The sequence below is a fragment of the Protopterus annectens genome, chromosome 1.part1 (genome assembly GCF_019279795.1).
Source record: "Protopterus annectens isolate FY-2018-M chromosome 1.part1, PAN1.0, whole genome shotgun sequence".
NCBI classification, from domain to species: Eukaryota; Metazoa; Chordata; order Ceratodontiformes; family Protopteridae; genus Protopterus; species Protopterus annectens.
The window spans coordinates 1,977,546,617-1,977,568,672 of record NC_056726.1 but is presented as its reverse complement, the minus strand read 5'-3'; the positions used below and the strand labels follow the sequence as shown (position 1 = coordinate 1,977,568,672).

At 42.1% G+C, this 22,056-nt stretch overlaps 1 protein-coding gene across 2 annotated transcripts in view; it reads right to left on the bottom strand.

The window, feature by feature from the left end:
• The window catches only part of LOC122813124 (phosphofurin acidic cluster sorting protein 1-like), a 3,500,289-nt gene that overhangs the window by 2,384,879 nt on the left and 1,093,354 nt on the right, over positions 1 to 22,056 (bottom strand). For both annotated transcript variants that reach the window (XM_044085266.1, XM_044085275.1), the window contains exon 7: positions 2,929 to 3,009. In XM_044085266.1, coding sequence (XP_043941201.1) covers positions 2,929 to 3,009 — 81 coding nt within the window. The remainder of the gene's footprint in view (positions 1 to 2,928; positions 3,010 to 22,056) is intronic.

Genomic DNA, 22,056 nt, shown 5'->3' with positions numbered 1-22,056 from the left:
GTATATGCTTTACAGTCTACCCACAAGTTTAACAAAATCAACAAAAGTCCTGTCTCTTCTCAGCCACTTTTATTTGAAAACTATATTTCACAAATGAGACTGATGGTTTGAAGTCTTATATTTACGCACTAATTTCTGTGTTGCTGTTCTTTCTGATCATCTCTAGCTCCCAACACTAGACTCTTGTTGAAGTCCGAGTACTCCTGATACTTCCTAGTTAATTCTTGTGCTTTTTTCTGTTTCTCAGGCATATTCCTTAGGAACACAGGAAAACATTTTACTGGCAAAGTCTATCTATGAGCTTTATTATCAGAAGAATGAGAAGTAGAGTCCTCTTCTGCTTGCTGTCTCACTTTTTGCTGGATAAGCATTTTTATTTCCTCCTTAGCTTGTTCTGTTCCTGTGATCCCTGAGAAAAAAATACTCTGAAGACAGCTGTATACAGCACCTTGGATCTCACAAATTCCCTCATTGCTGGGAAAAATTTACTTTTCTTCTGCCTGGTATAATAATTTTCCACAAATACTTTGCTTTCACCAAATTTTAATACTTTCTCTCATGCCACAGTTTTGTCTCTTTCTGTTGGTATGATTGCCATGTTATTAACATAAGCTTTGGCTACTTTCTCATGGCCAGGTTTGCAGCATACACTCAAGGATCTAGGACTATTGAACAAAAGTTCACTAGTCCGAATCCACAATCACCGAACACACTTTAATGAAAGCGCTTTCACGGAAAAAGCACTTTTGTTAAAGTGTGTTTTAAAAAAAAAAATAAAACATTACTTTTACGTTTTTGCAGCCCCCCTGCACCCCCCACACCCCCCTACTTAAATATTCTCACTCCGAGGTCGCACTATAGTGGGGAAAAGGAAATTTTCCCTTATCCCCACTGTAGTGCAATCTCTGCAACAGGCATACTTAGACGAAAGTGCCTTTTGGTGAAAAGCACTTTCGCGCAAGTATGCCCGGCCGAATCTGTTTCGGTTATTTTGCCGTTTGGTGATCCATACGGATCCCACACTCAGTGTGCCCTTACAATTAACAAATCCTGCTGTGGAACACCAGTCTGGCTGCTTATTTGTGCTTTCACAAAATTAATGCTGTGTCTTCCCTCCAGTTTCTCTGGTACAGCAAAAAAATCACAGGTTTTTCTCTGTGCACTCTGCCTTCTAGCTCTGCTATTTTTTTGAAACAGCTCTTCTTGACAAGCTTCATACTCAGCCAGGCTTTCCTTTATTTCAGCCTCTGATTTTTGCAGTTTTATCAATTCATTTGAATAGTTAATTAAAGCTTCTTCTATTTTTTTCCAGCATTTTGTTATTTGAGATGATATATTCATTCAATGTTTCATTTACTTTAATCACTTCTGAGTACATCTGATGTATTTTTTCCTCTAAATTACTGGAAGCCATCTCTTGAACCAAAGTTGAAGCTCAAACTGCTTTTTGGTGAAAAAGCTGCAGGTTCCTTCTAAGTCAGTGTTTTCTCTTCACATTTTCTGGTTGAAGTTCTTACAGGTTCTCCAATTTTTTTTTCTTTGCTGGCATCCAGGCGTACTTACTAGCTAGCAATTGAATTTTACCCATTGGGAGAGTTGAAATTAAGCTGTTGATTAATTTGCAGCCATCTTGGAAGTTCGAACGTCTAGCCTATCTTGGTAGCTTCGGGTTTCTAAGCCTGAAATCTTCTTAATTAAGGATCTCTGGAGCTTCTGTAGTTGCTTGATATGTCATGTAAGATACACCCTGATGGGAGCGTAACACTCTATAATTGGGCTAATCAATGCGTAATATACTAGAATGATATCTTCATATGTGATCAACATACTCTTGGCCAATAGTTGAGATAAGCAGAAAGATTTCCTGACTACAGCTGCTACATGCTTATTGAAGGAGAGGCAACTGTCAACCCAAGAACCCAAGTCTTTGACTACATTTCCATTCAATAGTGGAGTATTGTCTATACCATATATTGATGGTAGTTGCTGTTTACCAAATAAAATTATATTCCACTTTTTTTTGTATTTAAAAAGAGTAGGTTCTTTCTGAAAGGTACAAGTGTGGGGGTGTTTTGAGAATAACACCAAATTTGCAGTCATCTCCATACTTAGTTAAACAGATGGTCTGGTTGGCAATCACAGAAGTAAATGCTGAAAAGGAGGGTTCTCAATACCCATGCCCTAGGGGACTCCCAAGGGTACCGTTATACTTTCAGATGAGGCATATGCCACATAAACTATGGAGGTTCTGTCTTTTAGCAGATTAGAAGACAGCATTTGGAGAGGGGAAGGAACAAGGTGGGATGCAATAAAAATGGAGGTAATTGAGAAAAAGTATATAAAAAGTGAAAAAAAACATGAGATGGTTTCATTGGCAAAGAGATGGGCAGACACTGAGAAAAACAGTGTTCATGATACAATGGAAGGGACAGCTCTGCTGGACTACGGGATATGTTAGTCACACTCTTCAGATGTGCGAGATTTGTGAGATTTGAATGCCACGTAATCAATCACAGGAAGTTACAAGATCAATGTGGTAATACTTAGTTAATTCATGTAAACAAGTGTTCCAGTGCCACATTTAACATGTATACAGCCTACGCTGCAGAAAGCCTAAGTAAAAATGGTTTACCTAAGTACGTCTCAGATATGTGGCAAACAGGGTCTTAACTTTAAGTTAATTCTACAGATTTAACCCATGAAAGAAATGCTGTCACTGTGAAATACATAACATTTAAATCCTAAAAAATCCCATAGAAGTCTTCATAAATCTCTAACACAAAACTGCTTTCAATGCAGAGACAACAAACTTTCTTGTAAAATGTGGCTGTTGAGAGGATGAAAAGCATTTTTATGTTAAAAAGCACTCTAATGGTAAAATTCTGTTTTAGTAGATTACTGACAACAAAAAAGCTGGAGTTTGCTTACCCTTGTTATAGATGCTGTTCTTATCATTTTTCTTCTAGGTTTCTTGGGCTTTCTGACTTCATCCTCATCATCATAAAGATCCTGCAGTGACAATATACTTTATACTTTACAAGTGAAAACTTGACCTGGTTGCAATTTGCTAAATATAATTTCAGTTTACAGTCAGATTACTATAACTGAAACATTCTATGAAATCCTTGAAGAAAGACTGCAACAGTAAGTCATACTTGTTTATGCAACTAAATAAATAAAAATAAAGTGCTATGTAAAATATGTCAACTTAAAACCAATGATAAACTTTAAAAAGCAAAAGGCAGAATTTGCAGAACCAAGCTAGAAACTTTATTACTTAAGCGCTTTCGGACGGTAATACCAGCCTTCCTCAGTCATTCAAAGCAATCATATGACCACGTTTAAATACCCCTCATTGACGTAAATAATTAAACCCTTAACCAACACGTGCTACAATAAAATAATCTAATAAAAACTTATTTAAATAACAAATATAAAGTATATAAAGTATTTAAAATATAATACACACACATATATATATATATATATATATATATATATATATATGTATATATGTATGTATATATATATATATGTATATATATATATATATATATATATATATATATATATTTTTTTTTTTTTTTTTTTAAATATAAAACTTTATCTATCAAACACTTTTAACTTCAGCACATGAAATGGATACAATATCATTAAGTCCTGGGAAAACTGATGCATTTAATGACAATATCCACCACAATTCATGTTGTTCAAGAATAATATTCCAAGGTCCCCCCCTAGGGTTTACTGTTACCTGTTCCAAAACAACAAATTTTAAATGCATGATTTGGAAACTCTTTTATATGTTTTACTAGGGCACTCGTTTCCTTTAACACTTGCATATCATATGTGTGTTCATAAACACACTGTTTAAGCTTCCACTCAGTTTTACCCATATAATATTCTGCACAAGAACAACACTTAGCAGCATAAACCACCCCTTTAGACTGACAAGAAAAACGACTGGAAACATAAATACACTTGGTACCCAAATAAAAATGGTCACACTCCAATATAAAACTACATTGGCTACACATCCCAGACTTCCTCATCTTTCGGACAGATTGTGTTTTAATTAGGGACAAACTATTACACCAAAAACCCTAGGGGGGACCTTGGAATATTATTCTTGAACAACGTGAATTGTGGTGGATATTGTCATTAAATGCATCCGTTTTCCCTGGGCTTAATGATATTATATCTATTTCTAGTGTGCTGAAGTTAAAAGTGTTTGACAGATAAAACTTTTTTCTAAAAAAAAAAAAAATATATATATATATATATATATACACACACACACACACACACACACACACACACACACACACATATATATATATATATACCATATATATATATATATATATATATGTGTGTGTGTGTGTGTGCGTGTGTGTATACACATACATACATGTCTACTACACGTGATCGAAACTTCATACAACTGAATTTCATTTGACTGAGAACCAGGACATCAAAAGTTCAAAACACTGAAAACTCATCTGACTGAAAATTATAACACTGACACATTAAAGTAAGAGGTATATGCCATTTTCACTACTGTAGTGCGATCCAGGAGTTAGTATATATAGTTGGGGGGTGTGGGGTGCACAGCCCCCCACATACATTATACATTTTAAATCATGCAGATAGATACTTATAACTGCAATGAATAACGTTTTGCAGAAGACAATATATACCTAAACTATGTGGGGAGCTGTGCCCCCCACACCCCCCCAACTATATATACTAAATCCAGGATCGCACAACAGTAGATGTATAGTAAGTGTGTGTGTGTGTGTGTGTGTGTGTGTTTGTATGTGTGTTGTTGTGCGGAGACAGGTGTTGTTGTATTTATGTGTGTGCTTTAACGGTTGTGGTTTTAGGTTTCGTGATTTTGGTTTTCGTTTTTTGGTGTTTCGGCTTCATAGTCTCGAAATACTGAAATTCAGTATTTCAGTATTTCAAAATTATAAAGTGAATCTATATATATGTATATATATATATATATATATATATATATATATATATATATATATATATACATATATATACATATATATACATTTTTTGGTTACATTTTAAATACTTTATATTTGTTATTTAAATAATTTTTTATTAGATTATTTTATTGTAGCATGTGTTGGTTAAGGGTTTAATTATTTACGTCACTGAGGGGTATTTAAATGTGGTCATATGATTGTTTTGAATGTCTGAGGAAGGCTGGTATTACCGGCCGAAAGCTCTTAAGTAATAAAGTTTCTAGCCTGGTTCTGCAAATTCTGCCTTTTGCTTTTTAAAGTTTATCTTTGTAAAATATGTGCAGTCACTGCTGATGGGCAATGCTGCTTATGAAGAGGCAAAATATAGCACAACAGATATTAAATTAACTAAATGCAACTGTTCCACCACTCCCTTGGCAAACTTGATTTTAATATGAGATATGTACATGACTAATTAATGTGGTCTTCTACTTCATTCAATGTTTGGTGTTTAAAAATCAACTAAATGTATGAATCCTGGATACATGTGCACCGCCCTTAGCCAATGCAGGAATTGTAGTTATAAGAGGTTTCTATATTCCCCCTGGTTTCAACTTAGTAACTCTTGAAACCTTACAGGAATGGGCCTCTAATGCCTTCCAGCAGGAAACCATAATATTAGGGGACGTTAATACTGACTGGTTATCCTGTAATTCTAGTTCTCCCAGCAACTCCACCAAACTCTATGGATTTTTTCAGCTTATCCATTCTCCCACAAGAGCTGATTGAAAAAAAATCAAAACAAAAAACAGTCAGTTCTTGACTGGATTCTGGACTAATAAACCAACACTTATCTCCCAATCAGGCTGTCTCCCAGACAGCCTGAGTGACCACTTACCCACATTCATAATTCGACATCGCACAACCCAGGATGTATTTTGGCTTTTCCCACAGGGGTTGCCACAGCAAATCACGAGTCCACTAATGATTGGCAGAGGATTTTTACGGTGTCGAGTTACCAGCCCGGCACCCAACCGTCAAAGAAGGAATACCCACACATGCACGCACCTACCTGCATATCTTTAACATTCACTCAACCACAGGAAGGACATGCAGACTCCACACAGAAGACACTCCAGCCAAGAATCGAACCAGAGAACCTCTTGTGAGGCGACAACGCTAACAACTGCACCATCGCACAACCCATGATAAACCCATCAATTTTCAAACTATCAGAAAAAGAAGTTTTAATCCAACTGCCTTTGTTAATACCTTAAAAGCCTGTAATTGGACCCCTCTTAAGTATCTTAACTTAGATGAAGCTGTTAATTACTTCAGCTCAACCTTCTTGGATGTCCTCAACTCCCAAGCCCCACCTCGGACTATAGGAGTAAAATCTAACTTTGCTCCATGGATAAGTAAAGACACCACATCTCTGCTGAAATCCAGAGATAAAGCCTGGGTCGAATGGCATAGAACTAGATCACTCACTGACAAGCAAGCATTTCTGGAACTCTGCAATAAAGCAAAAAAATGTGTCAAAAGAGACAAAATTAGAAACAAGAACACACCTCCAAGTGATGCATTGTACCAAAACCAAAATTAAACAAAGTCCAACAAAAGAAGTCGGGTACAGATCACAGCTAAATGAACAAAATCCAAAAGTTCATAAAAACAAAGAACTTTAATGTGGAAATAGAGGAGCGCTTTCACAATTTAAAAACTGCTTCTTCAGATCAAAGAGTGAAACTGAAAAACTTCTTATATAGACAATGAGTAAATAAAACCAGTTAAATAATCAACCTATTAAGGCATCTCATTAAATCTTGTAATAGTGAAGTCAGCATAACCAAAAAACCCTTGTGCTTAAAGGCATGTATACATAGTTTACCTATAAAATATATGATGCATAAAAAACACATATACATATAAAAAATATATGTGAATGAATGGTTTCACTTCATAATTTCGAAATGCTGAAATCTTGAATTTCAGCATTTCGAAACTATGAAGCCGAGCCATTCACAATCACGAACATACATACACCATACACCACATAACACACACACCATTCTACCCACAGCACACAAACCACACAACCCTACACTACATGTAAGCAGGGGGGCAAGCACCCCTGCACCCCACATGTGGGGGGGCTGTGCCCCCCCACCCACTTATATATATATATATATATATATATATACATATATATATATATATATACCAATTCCGAGATCGCACATTACAAAAAAAAAAATCACACCACGCCATTCTGCACTCGCTCGCACACAAATACACATCACACATACACAAACACCAACAAATCCAACACTCACACTCATACTTACACCTGGTTTCTCTGTGCTCAGTGTCATTAGTTAAATCACCCAACCTCATATCTTCCTTCACTGTTTCTATCACTTGAAATAAAAACTTATGTTGATTCCCCTCTTGTGCTATATGCTTTGCTAATACACTATATTCCAGCCCCTTATTGATGCAATATATTGGACCATAAAAATAAAATCTAACTTTGCCCCCTGGATGAGAAAAGAAAGGCTCACCCAGACTCTACTACACTTTGCTGTGACAGAAAGGTTAGTTTGTTTTTATTTGTTGTATTTTGTATTACTTTATTGCCTTTTTCTATTTTGAATACTGTGATTTGTTTTCTTTACCTTGTGTTTTACTTGTATTCTGCTTTTAACTGCATATTAAAACTTGAAAAGAAACCACAGCTCAGTCTCTTGTGAGACAGGCAGAAATAGTTTTTCCCAGCCTCCCACCCAGTTATTGTTGTGGTCTTAACACCTCTGTCTTTCTAGTAGCCTGCCCCTTATGTTAATTTGGCCATATATCTCATTTCCTCTCTGCTTTTACTGGCTTGTGTGAGTAAGCACAAAATTACCATTTTGTGAAATCACTCCCCTTGAACTATTTAAATTTATTGGCCATCCTACTGTATTCCATAGTACCAGAATACAAAAGTGACCACCCCCTTTCAATCTATCTTGTTGTTTTAAAAATAACTTAACTTTTTAGACAGGTAAAATAAGAAGTTATGTATTCACCATAATGTTCCATGTTTGTTGCCCATCTCGCCTACATTCTCACTGGTTGGGGTCTGGAGCCAATTCTCAGCTCCAACTCGGCCGAATACTAAAGCTCGAGAGCGTCCACCGGCTCAAGACTGAGCCTCTATCCCATGATGCCCCGGGCTACTTCCCCAGATCTTGTTTGCAAGCAAGCCAGCCAGAAACTATTCACACACACACACACACACACACACACACACACATATATATATATATATATATATATATATATATAAAATAAAAACTATACACAATATACTAATGCTTAGTATGAGCAAAAAGACACAAAGATTCCAAATCCTCATAGCCAGAAAAAAAATATAGGATTTGTCCACCAGTTCATCCAGGATACAGGAGAGGGAAGGAGGGTGGGACGCAAGAATGTAGGCAAGATGGACAACAAACATGGAATGTTATGGTGAGTACATAACTTCTTAATGTTATATTGTCCTATCTCACCATAATTCTTGCTGGTTGGGACAGCGTCCCTAGCACCTATATCCCTGGGTGGCTCAGGAAAAAAGGCTCTTTAATACAGTGTATCCAAAGGAAGACCTGTTCCGGGAGGCCACATCAAGTTTGCAATGACTGATAAAGGTATTGGGTCTCACCCATGTGGCTGCTGCACAAATAGAGTCAATAGGAAGCTTGGCCTGAAAAGCAGAGGAAGTAGAGACTGATCTGGTGGAGTGTGCTCTTATCTTTCCTGGCAGTTGTTTATTATTATTTGTATAGCAGAAGACAATATAATCCTTAAGCCATTTTATAATGTTACTTTAGAAACTGGTAATCCTAACTTTTTGTCAGAGAATGATACAAACAGTTAATCAGACTTTCTTATATCTTTACTCCTGTGCAGGTAAAAATGCAGTTGTCTGCGCACATCCAACTGGTGTAGTCTATATTCTGTCTTGTTGCTTTAATTTGGGAAAAACACAGGCAACTCAATGGATTGATTTAAGTTATTTTCAGAACAGACCTTTGGAAGGAATGATGGGTTGGTTCTCAAAGATACCCTATCTTTATGAAAGATAATATATGGATGACGAACAGATAGGGCCTGTAGTTCCAATACCCTTCTTGCAAAGGTTATAGCAATCAAAAAGAGGGTCTTTCATGACAAAAACTTTAAACTACAGTGAGATGAAGGCTCAAAAGGTGATGTAATCAAAGACGTTAGAACCAAGCTGAGATCCCATGGCTTTGGTGGTTTTCTGATTGGAGGTCTAGGTAGAAAGGTACCCTTAAGGAAAGCTTTACATAGCCTGTGAGACATAAGAGGAATACCCATTTCTCCCATATGAAAGTTAGAAATGGCAGCTAGCTGAACTCTAACAGTGGCAGCTACCATACCCTCTTTGAAAAGTTTGGAAAGAAACTCTAAAATCAGTGGAATGGGAGTGGTGAGAGGTTCAATATTGTGTTCAGTTGCCCAGCATGAAAATCTTCTCCATTTACTAAAGTACAATTTTCTCGTTGAAGGTTTATGGGAAGAAACGAGGATATGACTCACTGCAGGGGAAAAAGAATAACACTTGGCTAAAAGTACAGTTTTGTACCTACCATAAATGTAGATGTTCGAGTGTTCACACTGCTGCAGTCATTACACTTGGGCGGTCCCGCAGTCGGCCAGAGTTCCAAAGTCTTGGTCCGGCGTCGGTTGCTGTCGCTCCTTCCCTGACGTCAGTGCGCCAGGGGTATATAAGATGCATCTGACGCCATTTTCTTCAGTTTTTCTTGCCCCAGATGTCAGGTGCCCCCAAGTAGGTAGGCAATACATATTGCTAAAAAAACATACATAAAAAATAAAAACAATACCTTCAGTTATAAGCAAAAACACCACAAAGGTAGCATAGGATAGAAAGGTATAGATTAGTCCAGCTAGGACAGAGGGGATGGAGGGAGGGTAACCTGGACTGCAGCAGTGTGAACACTCGAACATCTACATTTATGGTAGGTACAAAACTGTACTATGTTCATCGTGTTACACTGCTGCAGTCATTACATTTGGGTAGAATCCCAAAGCTAGGGTTGGGTGGCTGGTCTATAAATTAGTTAGGATTGGCTATGAGGCCCTGCAGAACTGCAGTGGCAAATCCTGCTCTGGATTTAGAGTAAAGAGGCAAGTGGTAATGCTTGGTAAAGGTGTGCACTGAATTCCAAGTTGCAGCCTCCAAAATTTCCTTGGTTGGTACTCCTCTGAGAAAGGCTGTTGAAGTGGCTGTTGCTCTGGTAGAATGTAGCCTAATGTTATTAGGGACTGATTTTCCAAGCTGTGTGTAGCGGTAACGAATACAGTGTCCTATCCATTTGGAAATAGTCTGCTTTGAGATAGCCTTGCCCTGTGATACTACAACATATGCTAAAACAGTTGCTCAGTTTTCCTGAAAGATTTTGTTTTGTCCAAGTAGAAGTGTAGCTGCCTGTGTATGTCCAAAGAGTGTAAGAGTTTCTCCCCTTTATTCTGGGGGTTTGGGTAGAAAGTTGGCAAATGGATGGTTTGGTTAAGAGCCACACTAGATACCACCTTTGGCATGAAGGTAGGGTCTGTCCTTAAAGATACCCTGTCCTGATGAAATATTATAAAAGGTTCTACTGCCATTAGTGCCTGTAGCTCTGAGACTCTTTGTGCTGAAGTTACTACCAGGAGCAGAGCTGTTTTCCATGATAGAAATTTGAGTTTGGCTGTATTGGCTGGCTCAAAAGGTGGCAAGGTCAGCTTTTCCAAAACAAAATTGAGGTCCCACGTTGGTGTTGGTGCTCTACGGGGCAGTCTTATGTGTTTAGCCCCTCTGAGGTACTGCTTTAGCAAGGGATGAGAGAATAAAGGAGGATCCGTGTTGTAATGAGCTGAAATGGCAGAGGCATGGATCTTAATTGAAGAGAAGGATAGACCTTTGTCCAGCATCTCAGTTAAGTATTGTAAAATCTGAGGAATGTTTGGAACAAGAGGGTCAAGGCTTTGAGCCTGGTTCCAGGCACAAAATCTCTTCCATTTTTCTGAGTAAGATTTCCTGGTGCTAGGCCTCCTGGCCTCCAAAATGACATCTATAACAGCTTTAGAGAGAGGTGTTGCCTGTTTGACTAATGAATCTGCCATGCAGCCAGATTTAGGGTTTTGAGCTGACCGTGCAGGATCTGATTGTTTTGTTGAGTCAGAAGGTGTGAAATTTGAGGCAAAATCCATGGTGGGCCTTGAGTTAAGTTCTTTAAGACTGGGTACCAGTGCTGGCATGGCCAGTCTGGAGCAATCAGGATCATCTGTGGTTTTTCTTGTCTGGCTTTTAGGAGTACCTTAGAAAGGAGAGGCAGTGGTGGGAAGGCATAAACTTTTAGGCTTTTCCAGCTGAACGAATGAACATCCACTTTCCATGCTTGTGTGTGGTAAGTCCTTGTGCAGAAATTTTGTAGTTGGCAATTCAGTGGGGAGGCGAAAAGATCTATGTCTGGGCACCCCCATTTTTGCGTTACCATGCTGAAGATTTGTGGATTCAATTTCCGTTTGTGAGGGTCCATGAGATTTCTGCTGAGATCGCCTGCCAGAGTATTTTTCATTCCTGGCAGGAATTGTGCTTGCAGACGAACTTGATAAGTTAGAGCTGTGTTCCACAAGGTCATGGCTTGCCTGCATAGGGGGTAAGAATGAGTGCCCCCTTGCTTGTTTATGTACCACATCACTGAGGCATTGTCTGTCTTTAGTAATAATTGTCCTGGATGCAGAAGGTCCTTGAAAGCTGTTAGGGCATTTTGAACAGCCAACATCTCTTTTTGATTGATGTGAAGATGCATTTGGTCTGTGGGCCACTTGCCCTGAATACATTTTCCTGCCATGTGTGTTCCCCAGGTGTAATCCGAAGCATCTGTTGTTACCTGGCTGTGGGTAGAGTGAAAGGCTGACCTTTGTTGAGGTGACATGCCTGTGCCCACCATCGAAACTCCTGTTGTAGGCTGGGAATTATTGGTATTACTGTTTCTAAGCTGTGAGCGTGTTGAGTCCAAACACTTTTTAGGCACCATTGTAATTTCCTCATATGCAGTCTGGCATATGGAATTAGTAGAATGCAGGATGCCATGAATCCTAGGGCCTGCAGAATTCTTCTTGCAGGGAGATGGAACTTTTTTGCCAGCAATTGAAAATATTGAGTCAGTTGTCCTTGTTTGTCTGGTGTGAGATAAGCCATCTGGGCCGTTGTGTCCAAGCTGGCACCGGGGAATATTATCTGTTGTGAGTGCACTAGTTTTGACTTCTTTTCATTTAATGTGTACCCCAGAGAAATTAGCAGCCTTTTTACAAATGCCAGATGCTTTAGAAGAATGTCCTTTTTCTCTGCTTGAATGAGACAGTCGTCCAGGTATGGATATATTTGAATTCCTTTTTGTCTGCAAAATGCAATTACTGGTGCCAGGCACTTTGTAAAGACCCTGGGTGCAGTTGATAAGCCAAAGGGCAGTGTAGAGAATTGGTAGTGCACTGTACCCACTTTGAATCTGAGGTATCTTCTGAAATCTTGTCTGATAGGGACATGCAGGTATGCCTCTTTGAGGTCCATGGTAACCAGCCAAGCCTCCTTGCCCAGCATGGGAAGGAGCTGCTGTAGTGTCAACATTTTGAATTTCGGAACATCCAGGCAATTATTTAGAGTTGAAAGGTCTAGTATGGGTCTCCAGGCTTTGTCCTTTCTGGGGACCAGGAAGAGTCTTGAGTAAAATCCTTGTCCTTGCTCCTTCTGTGGTACTTTCTGAATAGCTCTCATGTCCATGAGGGCTGAAATTTGTTTTTGTGCCTCTGCCCACTGATTTTGTGGCAGGTTTGGCATTCCCTTCAGCCTTGGTAAAGTGTGAAAGTGGAACCTGTATCCTTGAGACACAATATTCAGAACCCATTTGTCTTGGGTGATTGTTTGCCAATTTTGAGAAAAAAGTGCTAGTTTCCCCCCTAAGGGGGCTACCAAAAGTGAAGTGCTTGGCATACGAAGGGGGAAGTCATTGTGACTGTTTCCTGTGAGGTTCAGACTTGTCCTCACCTCCTTTTGGGGTTGAGGTACCCCACTGTCGTTGTCTGTAAAAGACTTGGGGTTGAGATCTGCCTCTTGGGCATCTGTATCTGCCTCTCTGTGGCCTTTCTGACACTGGAAAGGACCAATTCTTTGTAGGCCAATTTCTGCTAAAATGAGGTGGCTGTACCTGTAAGAAATCTTTGACTGCCTGCATAGATTTAGCTTTATCCTCCATTTTCTTTAACACCTCCTCTGCCTTAACACCAAACAAGGTATCATGCTGTAAAGGAGCATCCAATAATTTTGCCTTAACATGGTCAGGTAAACTCTGTTCTTTTAACCAAGCATGTCTACGAATCACAGAACCGGTAACTGCGGCTCTACAAGAAGCCTCTAAAGAATCAAAACCACACTGCAGAGTATGTTTTCCCACCTGTTCAACAGCATGCAATAAATCCTGCATTTCTTTATAAGCAGGAGCTTCTGAGGTTGTAAGCATTTTCTTTTTTTTTTGGTACTTAAGCATGTGAAACTGGCAATTTAAAGCCCTTACTGCTAAAGTTGCAGAAGTGTAAACCTTCTTCCCCCATCTATCCAAAGCTCTAAAATCTCTGTCAGAGGGGACTGGATTTTTTGCAATGGAAGCCTTAACCCCTTTGGGACCCTGGGAAATGGTTTCTGGGTCAGCAGATGGGTTTTTATAAAGAAACTTGTGAGAGTCGGGGACTCTATAATACCTATCTGGCTTAGCTGGAGCAGGGGGCAAAGAGTCAGGAGATGAGCAGGATTCAGAGAACACATCATCCACAATATCTAACACAGGCGGAATAGCAAGGGGCCTGTGCTGAGGCAATAAAAGGAAGTCCCTGAGCCTTTTCTTGGATTCTGAATAATCCTGACTTTCCCAATGGAAATGCTCCCTCATGGTATGTAAAGTTTCCCCAAAAGAGTAATCCTCAGGAGGAGAGGCTGAAGGGATAGATTCTTCAGCATCAGAGTCCTCATAGGGGGATAGAGAGTATCCCTGGTCTGAAGAGGAATCAGAGGAAATGGAAACCTGATCAGAGGAATCATAGTCTGTATCCTGCCTAGGCCTTTTCTCTGGAGGGGGATGGGAACCCCTGATTAGAGTAATGAGGTCTTCGGCCATTTTGAGCATCTGTTTCTTAGGCATGAAGGACTGTCCTGGAGAATGCTGTACTTGTTTCTTTGCCTTTAATGGTGTTTTTGTCTTGGCTGTTGCTTTAATGGTAAGTTGTGAAGGTCTGAAAACACCCTCAGAAGCCGATGCCTGCTCAGCGGCTCCGGACCCATCTGAGGGATTAGTTTCCTTAGGCCCAATACCTTGAGTTTCCAGAGGCCTAGTTGTCTCCACGTGGGAGTCGGAGGCGGCCTGTGGCTCTGAGGTAGCGGGTGTCAGGGGCTGCGAAAGAGCCTCACTGAGAACCGGCGAACCGGCGACTGGCCTAGAAGAGGCTTCGTCGTTGGTTTTGGACCTCGGATGCTTGTCTTTATCCTTGTCTTTGCGTTTTTTGTGAATTGCGGTTGCCGGTTGTTCTGACGGCATTATATAATTGAACCTTCGGCCAAAGTAGTGCAAAGCAAAATCAAAACGTCGTTTTATAGTGCGTTTGTTAAATCTAGCACAAAACCTACAACTAGTGATGTAGTGATCAGGGCCTAGGCATGGAATACAGAAAGAGTTGAAGTCCTTATGAGGAATTTGCTTCCCACAAGAAATACAATTATTAACTTTTTCTGACATCAGTCTGAGGCAAGAAAAAAGTTTCCCCAGCGGGGTACTTAGCTTTATTGAAGACTTCGGATCTGAAATTCGACTTCGAAAATCTCAGGAGTCGGCCGACCGGCACTTGCGAACTGCTTTTGCTTCGGGCACCGCGCGGCAAGAAAGACTGAAGAAAATGGTGTTGATGCATCTTATATACCCCTGGTGCACTGACGTCAGGGAAGAAGCGACAGCAACCAACGCCGGACCAAGACTTTAGAACTCTGGCCGACTGCGGGACCACCTGACGGCAAGATAACCCAAGTGTAATGACTGCAGCAGTGTAACACGATGAACATCATGGAACTGGAACAGCCAAGCTGTCACCTTGAGGTTGTGGACCGACGGATGGAACTCTCCCGAAGTCTGGAATTGGATCCAGAATCCAGGTTTCCTCCAAGATGTGGGCTTGAAGAAAGGGAAACCAAATCTGTCAAGGCCAGTAAGGAGCAATGAGGATCATTGAACTTTCAACAACTTGGCCTTATTCAAGGTTTTGGGAATTAGGGAAAAGTGAGGAAAGGCATAAAGCAGTCCCGGGGGCCAATCGTGAACTAGTGCATCCCTGGGTGACTTCCCCAGAGGGGGAATTAGGGCAAAGTAGTTGCTGCAGTTGGCATTCATGGAGCTGGCGAAGAGGTCACAGCAAGGCTGGCCCCATCTCTGGAAAATCTTTTCCACAATCTCTGGTTTCAGGGACCACTCGTGAGGCAACAGAATGGCTCTGCAAGGTTTTGGGAATTAGGGGAAAGGGAGGAAAGGCATAAAGCAGTCCTGGGGGCCAATCGTGAACTAGTGCATCCCTGGGTGACTTTACCAGAGGGGGAATTAGGGTAAAGTAGTTGCTGCAGTTGGTATTTGTGGAAGTGACGAAGAGGTCGCAGCAAAGCTGGCCCCATCTCTGGAAAATCTTTTCCGCAATCTCTGGTTTCAGGGACCACTGGTGAGGCAAAAGAATGGCTCTGCTGAGTTTGTCCGCTATCACATTGGATTTCCCCGGGATGTGCGTTGCTACCAGAAGGCATTGAGAATTGATCACCCATTTCCACACAATTTGTGCCTTGCGACATAGTGGGTAAGATTTGGTTCCCCCCTGTTTGTTTATGTACCACACTACTGACATATTGTCTGTCTGCATTGCCACTGTTCCTAGAGGGAGATAGTCTTGAAGAGCTTGCAACGCTTAAGGCACCACTCTCATCTCCAGGACATTGATGTGCAAGTGGTTCTCATGATCGTGCCATAGACCTTGGACCATCATGCCCAGATAATGCCCCCCCCCACCCAATCTGGGAAGCGTCTGTGGTCACTACTGCATCTGGTTGTGGATAAACAAAAGGGCGGCCCTGATGCAATTTGTTTGTCTGGAGCCACCAAATGAGAGCTCTTTTGCATGAGTCCGTAATGACGATCTGGTGAGATAGGGGAAGGTCTTGCATCGACCATTGTGGAAATAGTAACCATTGGAGAATTCTCATGTGCAGTCAAGCCACAGGTACTAGATGGATGGCTGCTGCCATGGTGCCTAGAACTTGTAACACATGCCTGGCCGGAACTTTGTTTTTCAACAGCAAGTATCTGACCTGCTGGCGGAGGAACTGTTTTCTGTCTGGAGTGAATTTTGCTGTCATGAATCTAGTTCTGCTCCTAAGAAGACAATATGTTGTGACGGCGACAAGGCAGACTTTTTTAGGTTTATAGTAAAGCCTAGAGTTTGGCATAATGACAGAGTTTTGTCCCTGGCCTGGAATTGTAGATGGCTGGTGGTGGCGGTGAGGAGCCAGTCGTCCAGGTACAGAAACATTCGGAATCCCTGATGTCTCAAGTGAGCCGTGACCACTGCCATACACTTGGTGAACACCCTGGGGGCTGTGGTAAGGCCAAAGGGCAGGGCTCAAAATTGGTAGTGACTGGCTGCCAGCCGGAAGCGCAAGTGTCTCCGTGACCATCTGCCCATCTTTATATGGTAGTACGCTTCTTGGAAATCTTTAGAGCACATCCGGTTGTCTTGCCCAATGAACAGGAAGATTGACTGAAGAGTTACCATCCGGAACTTTGACTTCTTCACTGATTTGTTTAGTTTGCTGAGATCTAGAATGGATCTCCAGTCCTCTGTCTTTTTTTGGAACCAAAAAGAATCTTGAGTAAGTTCCAGGTCCTACTTGGTCTGCGAGGACTTTTTGGATGACTCTTTTGTTTAGCAACGAGTGGATCTCTTGTGTTGTCTGGTACTTTTGGTTGGGAGGAATGTCTGGTAAGGACCGGACTTTTGGACAGGGGGAGGAAAACGGAATTTAATAGCCTCTGTATATTTTTGTCTGTACCCATTTGTCGTTGGCAATTTCTAGCCAGGTGTTTGGGTACAGAGACAGACGACCCCCATCTGCCTCTAAAGAGGAACAGGCGGGCCTCCCATCAGGAGCACTGAAAGGGCCTGTCAGAGAAGGTATCTCTGTCACCCTGATTCTGTGGGCCCCCTCTGCTGCGAGGTCGGCGTCTTCCATTATAACTTCACCCGCTGCCCCTGGGGGAAGAGTCACCATGTGTGTCTGAGAAACCTTTATGTGATTTGCGGAACCACATTTTCCCACCCTTTTGCTCTTTGTGGTAAGGTCTGGAAGGAGCGGAAAAACAGACTCCTACGGCAGATAAGGTTTTCCCTTCTTGTTCGCACCTGGTTAATGTTTCTTTCACCTTAGGTCTGAAGAGAGCTGAACCATCAAAGGGGGAGTTGGTGAAGGAAGACTTAAAGGGCTCAGCAAAATTACAAAGGCGCATCCAGGAATGTCTCCTGAGGGAAATTTCTGACGCCGCCACTCTACTCGCTCCATCAGCCACATATGAAGTTAGTCTCATGGAGGCGTTAGTAATAGAGGTGAGGGCGACCAGCTGTGAGGACACCTTGCCTGCGGACCCCGCAGCAACTGTACCCTGAAGGGTGTCTCCTAACTCTTTGAGGAGATCCCTCTGAAGTCTCGTGAAAAGGGTAGTTAATACAGCAATCCGAGAATAAATGCCGCTGAAGAAAAGGTACGCTTGCCATATCAGTCCATAGTCCTAGACTCTTTATTAGGAGGATGAATAGAAGAGGAGGTCTCCGAAAGCTCCTTCTTGATGGCTACTGCCACCACCATGGCATCTACAGGGACACCTTTAGTCTGAAAATCCTTATCCGTAGGGGCTGTGATGAATTTATTAGGTCTTCACGGAACAGGCTCCACTGTATCAGGTGAGGTTCATGCCTTTTTGGAAATTACACTGAGCAACTGGTCATAAGGAGGAGACACCCAGGAGGTGGAAGGGCAAGATCCAAAAGCCTCCAGGTATACTGATTCGTCCTCTGACGGATTTGTCATCTGCACACCACCCCTCTGTTTTAGAATCTCCAGGATGTCTGCAAAGGAGACATCTTCACACCACCCCTCTGTTTTAGAATCTCCAGGATGTCTGCAAAGGAGACATCTTCAGAGGGGGACCGTGGGGATCCTTCAGACTCATCCAAATCAGTATCGGAAGTGACAGACTCGTGGGAGTCTATGTGCTTCCTCTTGCACTGTCTCTTCCTAGGGACTTCCTCAAACGGATACTCAGGGGAAGTTTCAGAAGAGGAGACACCAGCTTGCTGTTTGCTGGGACTCTACACTTGGGAGGAGGGGGTGGTGAAGAGATGAACACAGGCACCTGGGAGGGAAGAGAGACTGGAACTGAGAGTGGGGCTGTTTGAGGGGAGAGCACCCTCTCCATCAGCTCAAAAGCCTTCCCCCCCACTCCACAGAAGGCCTCCTCTCCGAAGAGAGAGGGGCTCAACTCCAAGAAGGGGCAAGCATCTCCGAAGATGAGGTGGGAGCCAAGCTCAGCCTAGTAGAGTCACCAAGGGAAAGAGTCGGGTCGGAGGACAGACCTCGCTGACTCCCCTCCCCAGAGTCCACCGGCGAATGTTGGCTCACAGACTCCTCGGCATTGAATGGAGCCGAGGAAATCAGAGTCAAAGTCGGAACCGAAGAAACCAAGAGTGGTCTCGGAGCCGACGGTTCCACTGCTATCGGATCCAGACCCTCCAGCTCCAAAGACTCCAGGGGGATCGGAGGAGGAATTGAAGACGCTAGAGTAGAGTGAGATGGCTCCAATTCCTTTGGGTCTGGAGAAGATAGTAATTTAGCCAAGGCCCGTGTGCTTATCAATCTTTTCACTACCAGCTCCACGTCCTCATCTGAAAGGCTGGAGGAACGGGAAGACAAAGAAGGAGATCTGCCCGACTCCAGTAAGGGAGATCTCAAGGTTGGTGACACATTAGTGAGATCCATTACTCGTACTCGTGACTTAGCTGCCTCTGTCGGTTCCTTAGACACAGTTGGAGCTGAAGAGATCGAAGCTGTAGAGTTGTGGGAACCGAGAGCACCCGATTTTGATGACAAGACTTTTTTGGGTGGCTCCGATGTGGAAGGTGGAGCCGATCTTTTTTTATGAGAGGATTTAGAGCCTTCGTGTAAGGATTCCTGTACGGGACCTGTTAAGAGACCCCTAGCCATCAATTTATTCCTTCTTTCTTAAAGGACACGACTACTAAAGCCATGAAAGATAGAAAGATCCTGGAGGTGGATGGCACCAAGGCAATACATGCAGCTCGTGTGACCATCAGTTACAGACATTTTCTGAAAGCAACTGTCACATTTTTTGAACCCGGATTGCTTATGCTCCCTGGGTTCTTTTTGATCATATTTTTCCTGGGACATAATGATCAAACAACAGGCACGGTGATCACTAAAAGGAAAGGAAAGAATTAAGGCAAAAGGGAAAAAGTCTGAATATATATATATATATTTTTTTTTTATTTTATTTTATTTTTCAAGGAAAAGAAGAGATAGAATCCTCTCACTTAACTGACTCTAAAGAGCAAGGGAAAGGAAAGAGATAGAATCCTCTAACTTAAACGGATTTTAAGAATCAGAGAACTGATAGGGAAAGGCACTATCATTAAAGGGAGAGAGAGGCCTCTAACTTAAACGGCTGTCTCTCTGACGGGAAAGGGGCAAAAACAACTAGCTAAGAGACTAATGCCAGACGACAAAGTTATCTAACTAAGGAAGGAGAAAGTAATAAGATTTTCTGATAAACAAGTACAAATAAAGAAAATTTACTTATCTAGCCAATGAGCCAACAGGAAAGCTTTTCAAACCTTGTGTGGCAAATGAGATCTGGGAATGTATCCTGCGGCATCATAAGATAGGGGTTCAGCCTCGATCCACTGGAAGCTCTCGAGCTTTAGTATTCGTCCGAGTCGGAGCCGAGGATCGGCTCCGGACCCCAACCAGCTAGAATTACGGCGAGACAGGACAACCTAACATCTTACGTTACCTACTTTCACATCTAATTCTTCTAGTGCACACTGCAGTGTTTAGGATAAACCATTTTTTTCATCTTACCTTTAAGCATCTATTGCAAGACCACCAGTTAGTGGAGAGCCCACATTCTGCCTCTCGGTAGTCATCTTGGGATTAGTGCTTCTGTCTTCTCCTCGTGAGAGAAGGAGTGCAGTTACATTATTTCCTGAAGACTGCTGATCACCAGAAAGCTTAATAACTGCTTTATAAGTGACAACTTGGAATCTGTGCTTATATTCTGATCCTGGTGAGAGTAGGAGCAGAGTGCATTGATTCCTGACTCTTTCTGGTTTGAGTCCTTGTGACTAGCAAAAAAAAAAGCAGCTAACCAGGCATGTCCAAGGGTCAGCTTCTGGTGATTTTTCCTGTCCACCTGGTGAATCTGGGCATACTGAGGCAATGCAGCAATTGACTCATGTACACAGACAACCCTCTCCTCCTACCACCGAACACTACAACCTGCGAGAGATGCACTTACATAGCCAAACTGGAAGCAAAGCTCTCTCCAGCCAATATTATACTAGACAATCAAGAGGAGAAGGTTAACACCTGCACTACACCTCTAGCAACACATAACCCTTCAAAACCCTCACCACCAACACCCACACATAACAGCACTAAACCCACATATGCGGAGGTCCTTAACATTAACCTGGCCAAGTAACAAGGACCTCCAAAGCTGAAACACAAACAAACACCAATCACAACCAAAGTATCACATAGCTCACAACAGCAGTGTGCCACCCAACAACAGCCCCTAAGGCAAGATAACGTACTCAACACTTTAGTCATAGGTGACTCTATAGTCAGGCACACTGATGTCCCACTCACCAGGCTGAACAAGGAGAAAATTACAGTCAGCTGCCTGTCGGGTGCCAGGATCCACCACATAACGCATGCACTCAAGTCACTTCACAACAAGTACAAATACGACTCTGTCATTGTCCATATAGGAGTGAATGACTTGAGACGTACCTCCCTGGATTACATGAAAAGAGACAAGGAAGAGCTCTCGGATCATGTGGCCCAGGCAGGTATGACCCTAGCCCTGAGTAGCATCCTGCCTTTGTCCAGAATGATACCACAGTATAAGGACAAAATGATTGATTTCAACAATTGGCTAAGCTTCTGGTGTCACTCAAAGGGAATCCAGTATCTGTCTGCCTGGGACGACATGATCGACAAACCACGATGCTTTGCCAGAGATGGTCTGCACCTGTCACTCCTGGGATTCAGGTTACTGGCTAAGGCTCTTTCCACCCCTATAGTGCCATTTTTAGGCAAGGCACAAAGGACAAAACCACCAGCGTAACAGGTACAAGTATGCAAAATCTGAAGGTAATGCTACTCAATGCTAGAAGTCTAAACCTCAAAATGCACTCTCTCGAGGCACTCCTAAAAATGGAGAACATCGATATCTGTGCAGTAACTGAGACCTGGTTCAAGGCTCCAGAGAGCACCTCTGCAATACCAGGCTACAACTTTTACCACACTTTTCGGCCACCAAACCAGGACCGAAACACTAAATGCGGAGGAGTGTCCATATTCACCAAGGATTTTCACACCCCCAGGCTAGTTGCCCAACACAATGCATCCGAAATTCTCCAGCTGCATCTACCAGGTAAGACTGCAATCCAAATTGTAGCTTGCTACAAATCCCCCACCATGCCCCAAGATTCTCACTACACCTTTCTAAACATACTGAAAAATATTAAGATACAACCAAACACCCTAATACTGGGTGATTTCAACTACCCTGCCATTAACTGGGAAAACTACTCGTGTACCAACACCTTTGCCCAGGGGTTCTTGGAA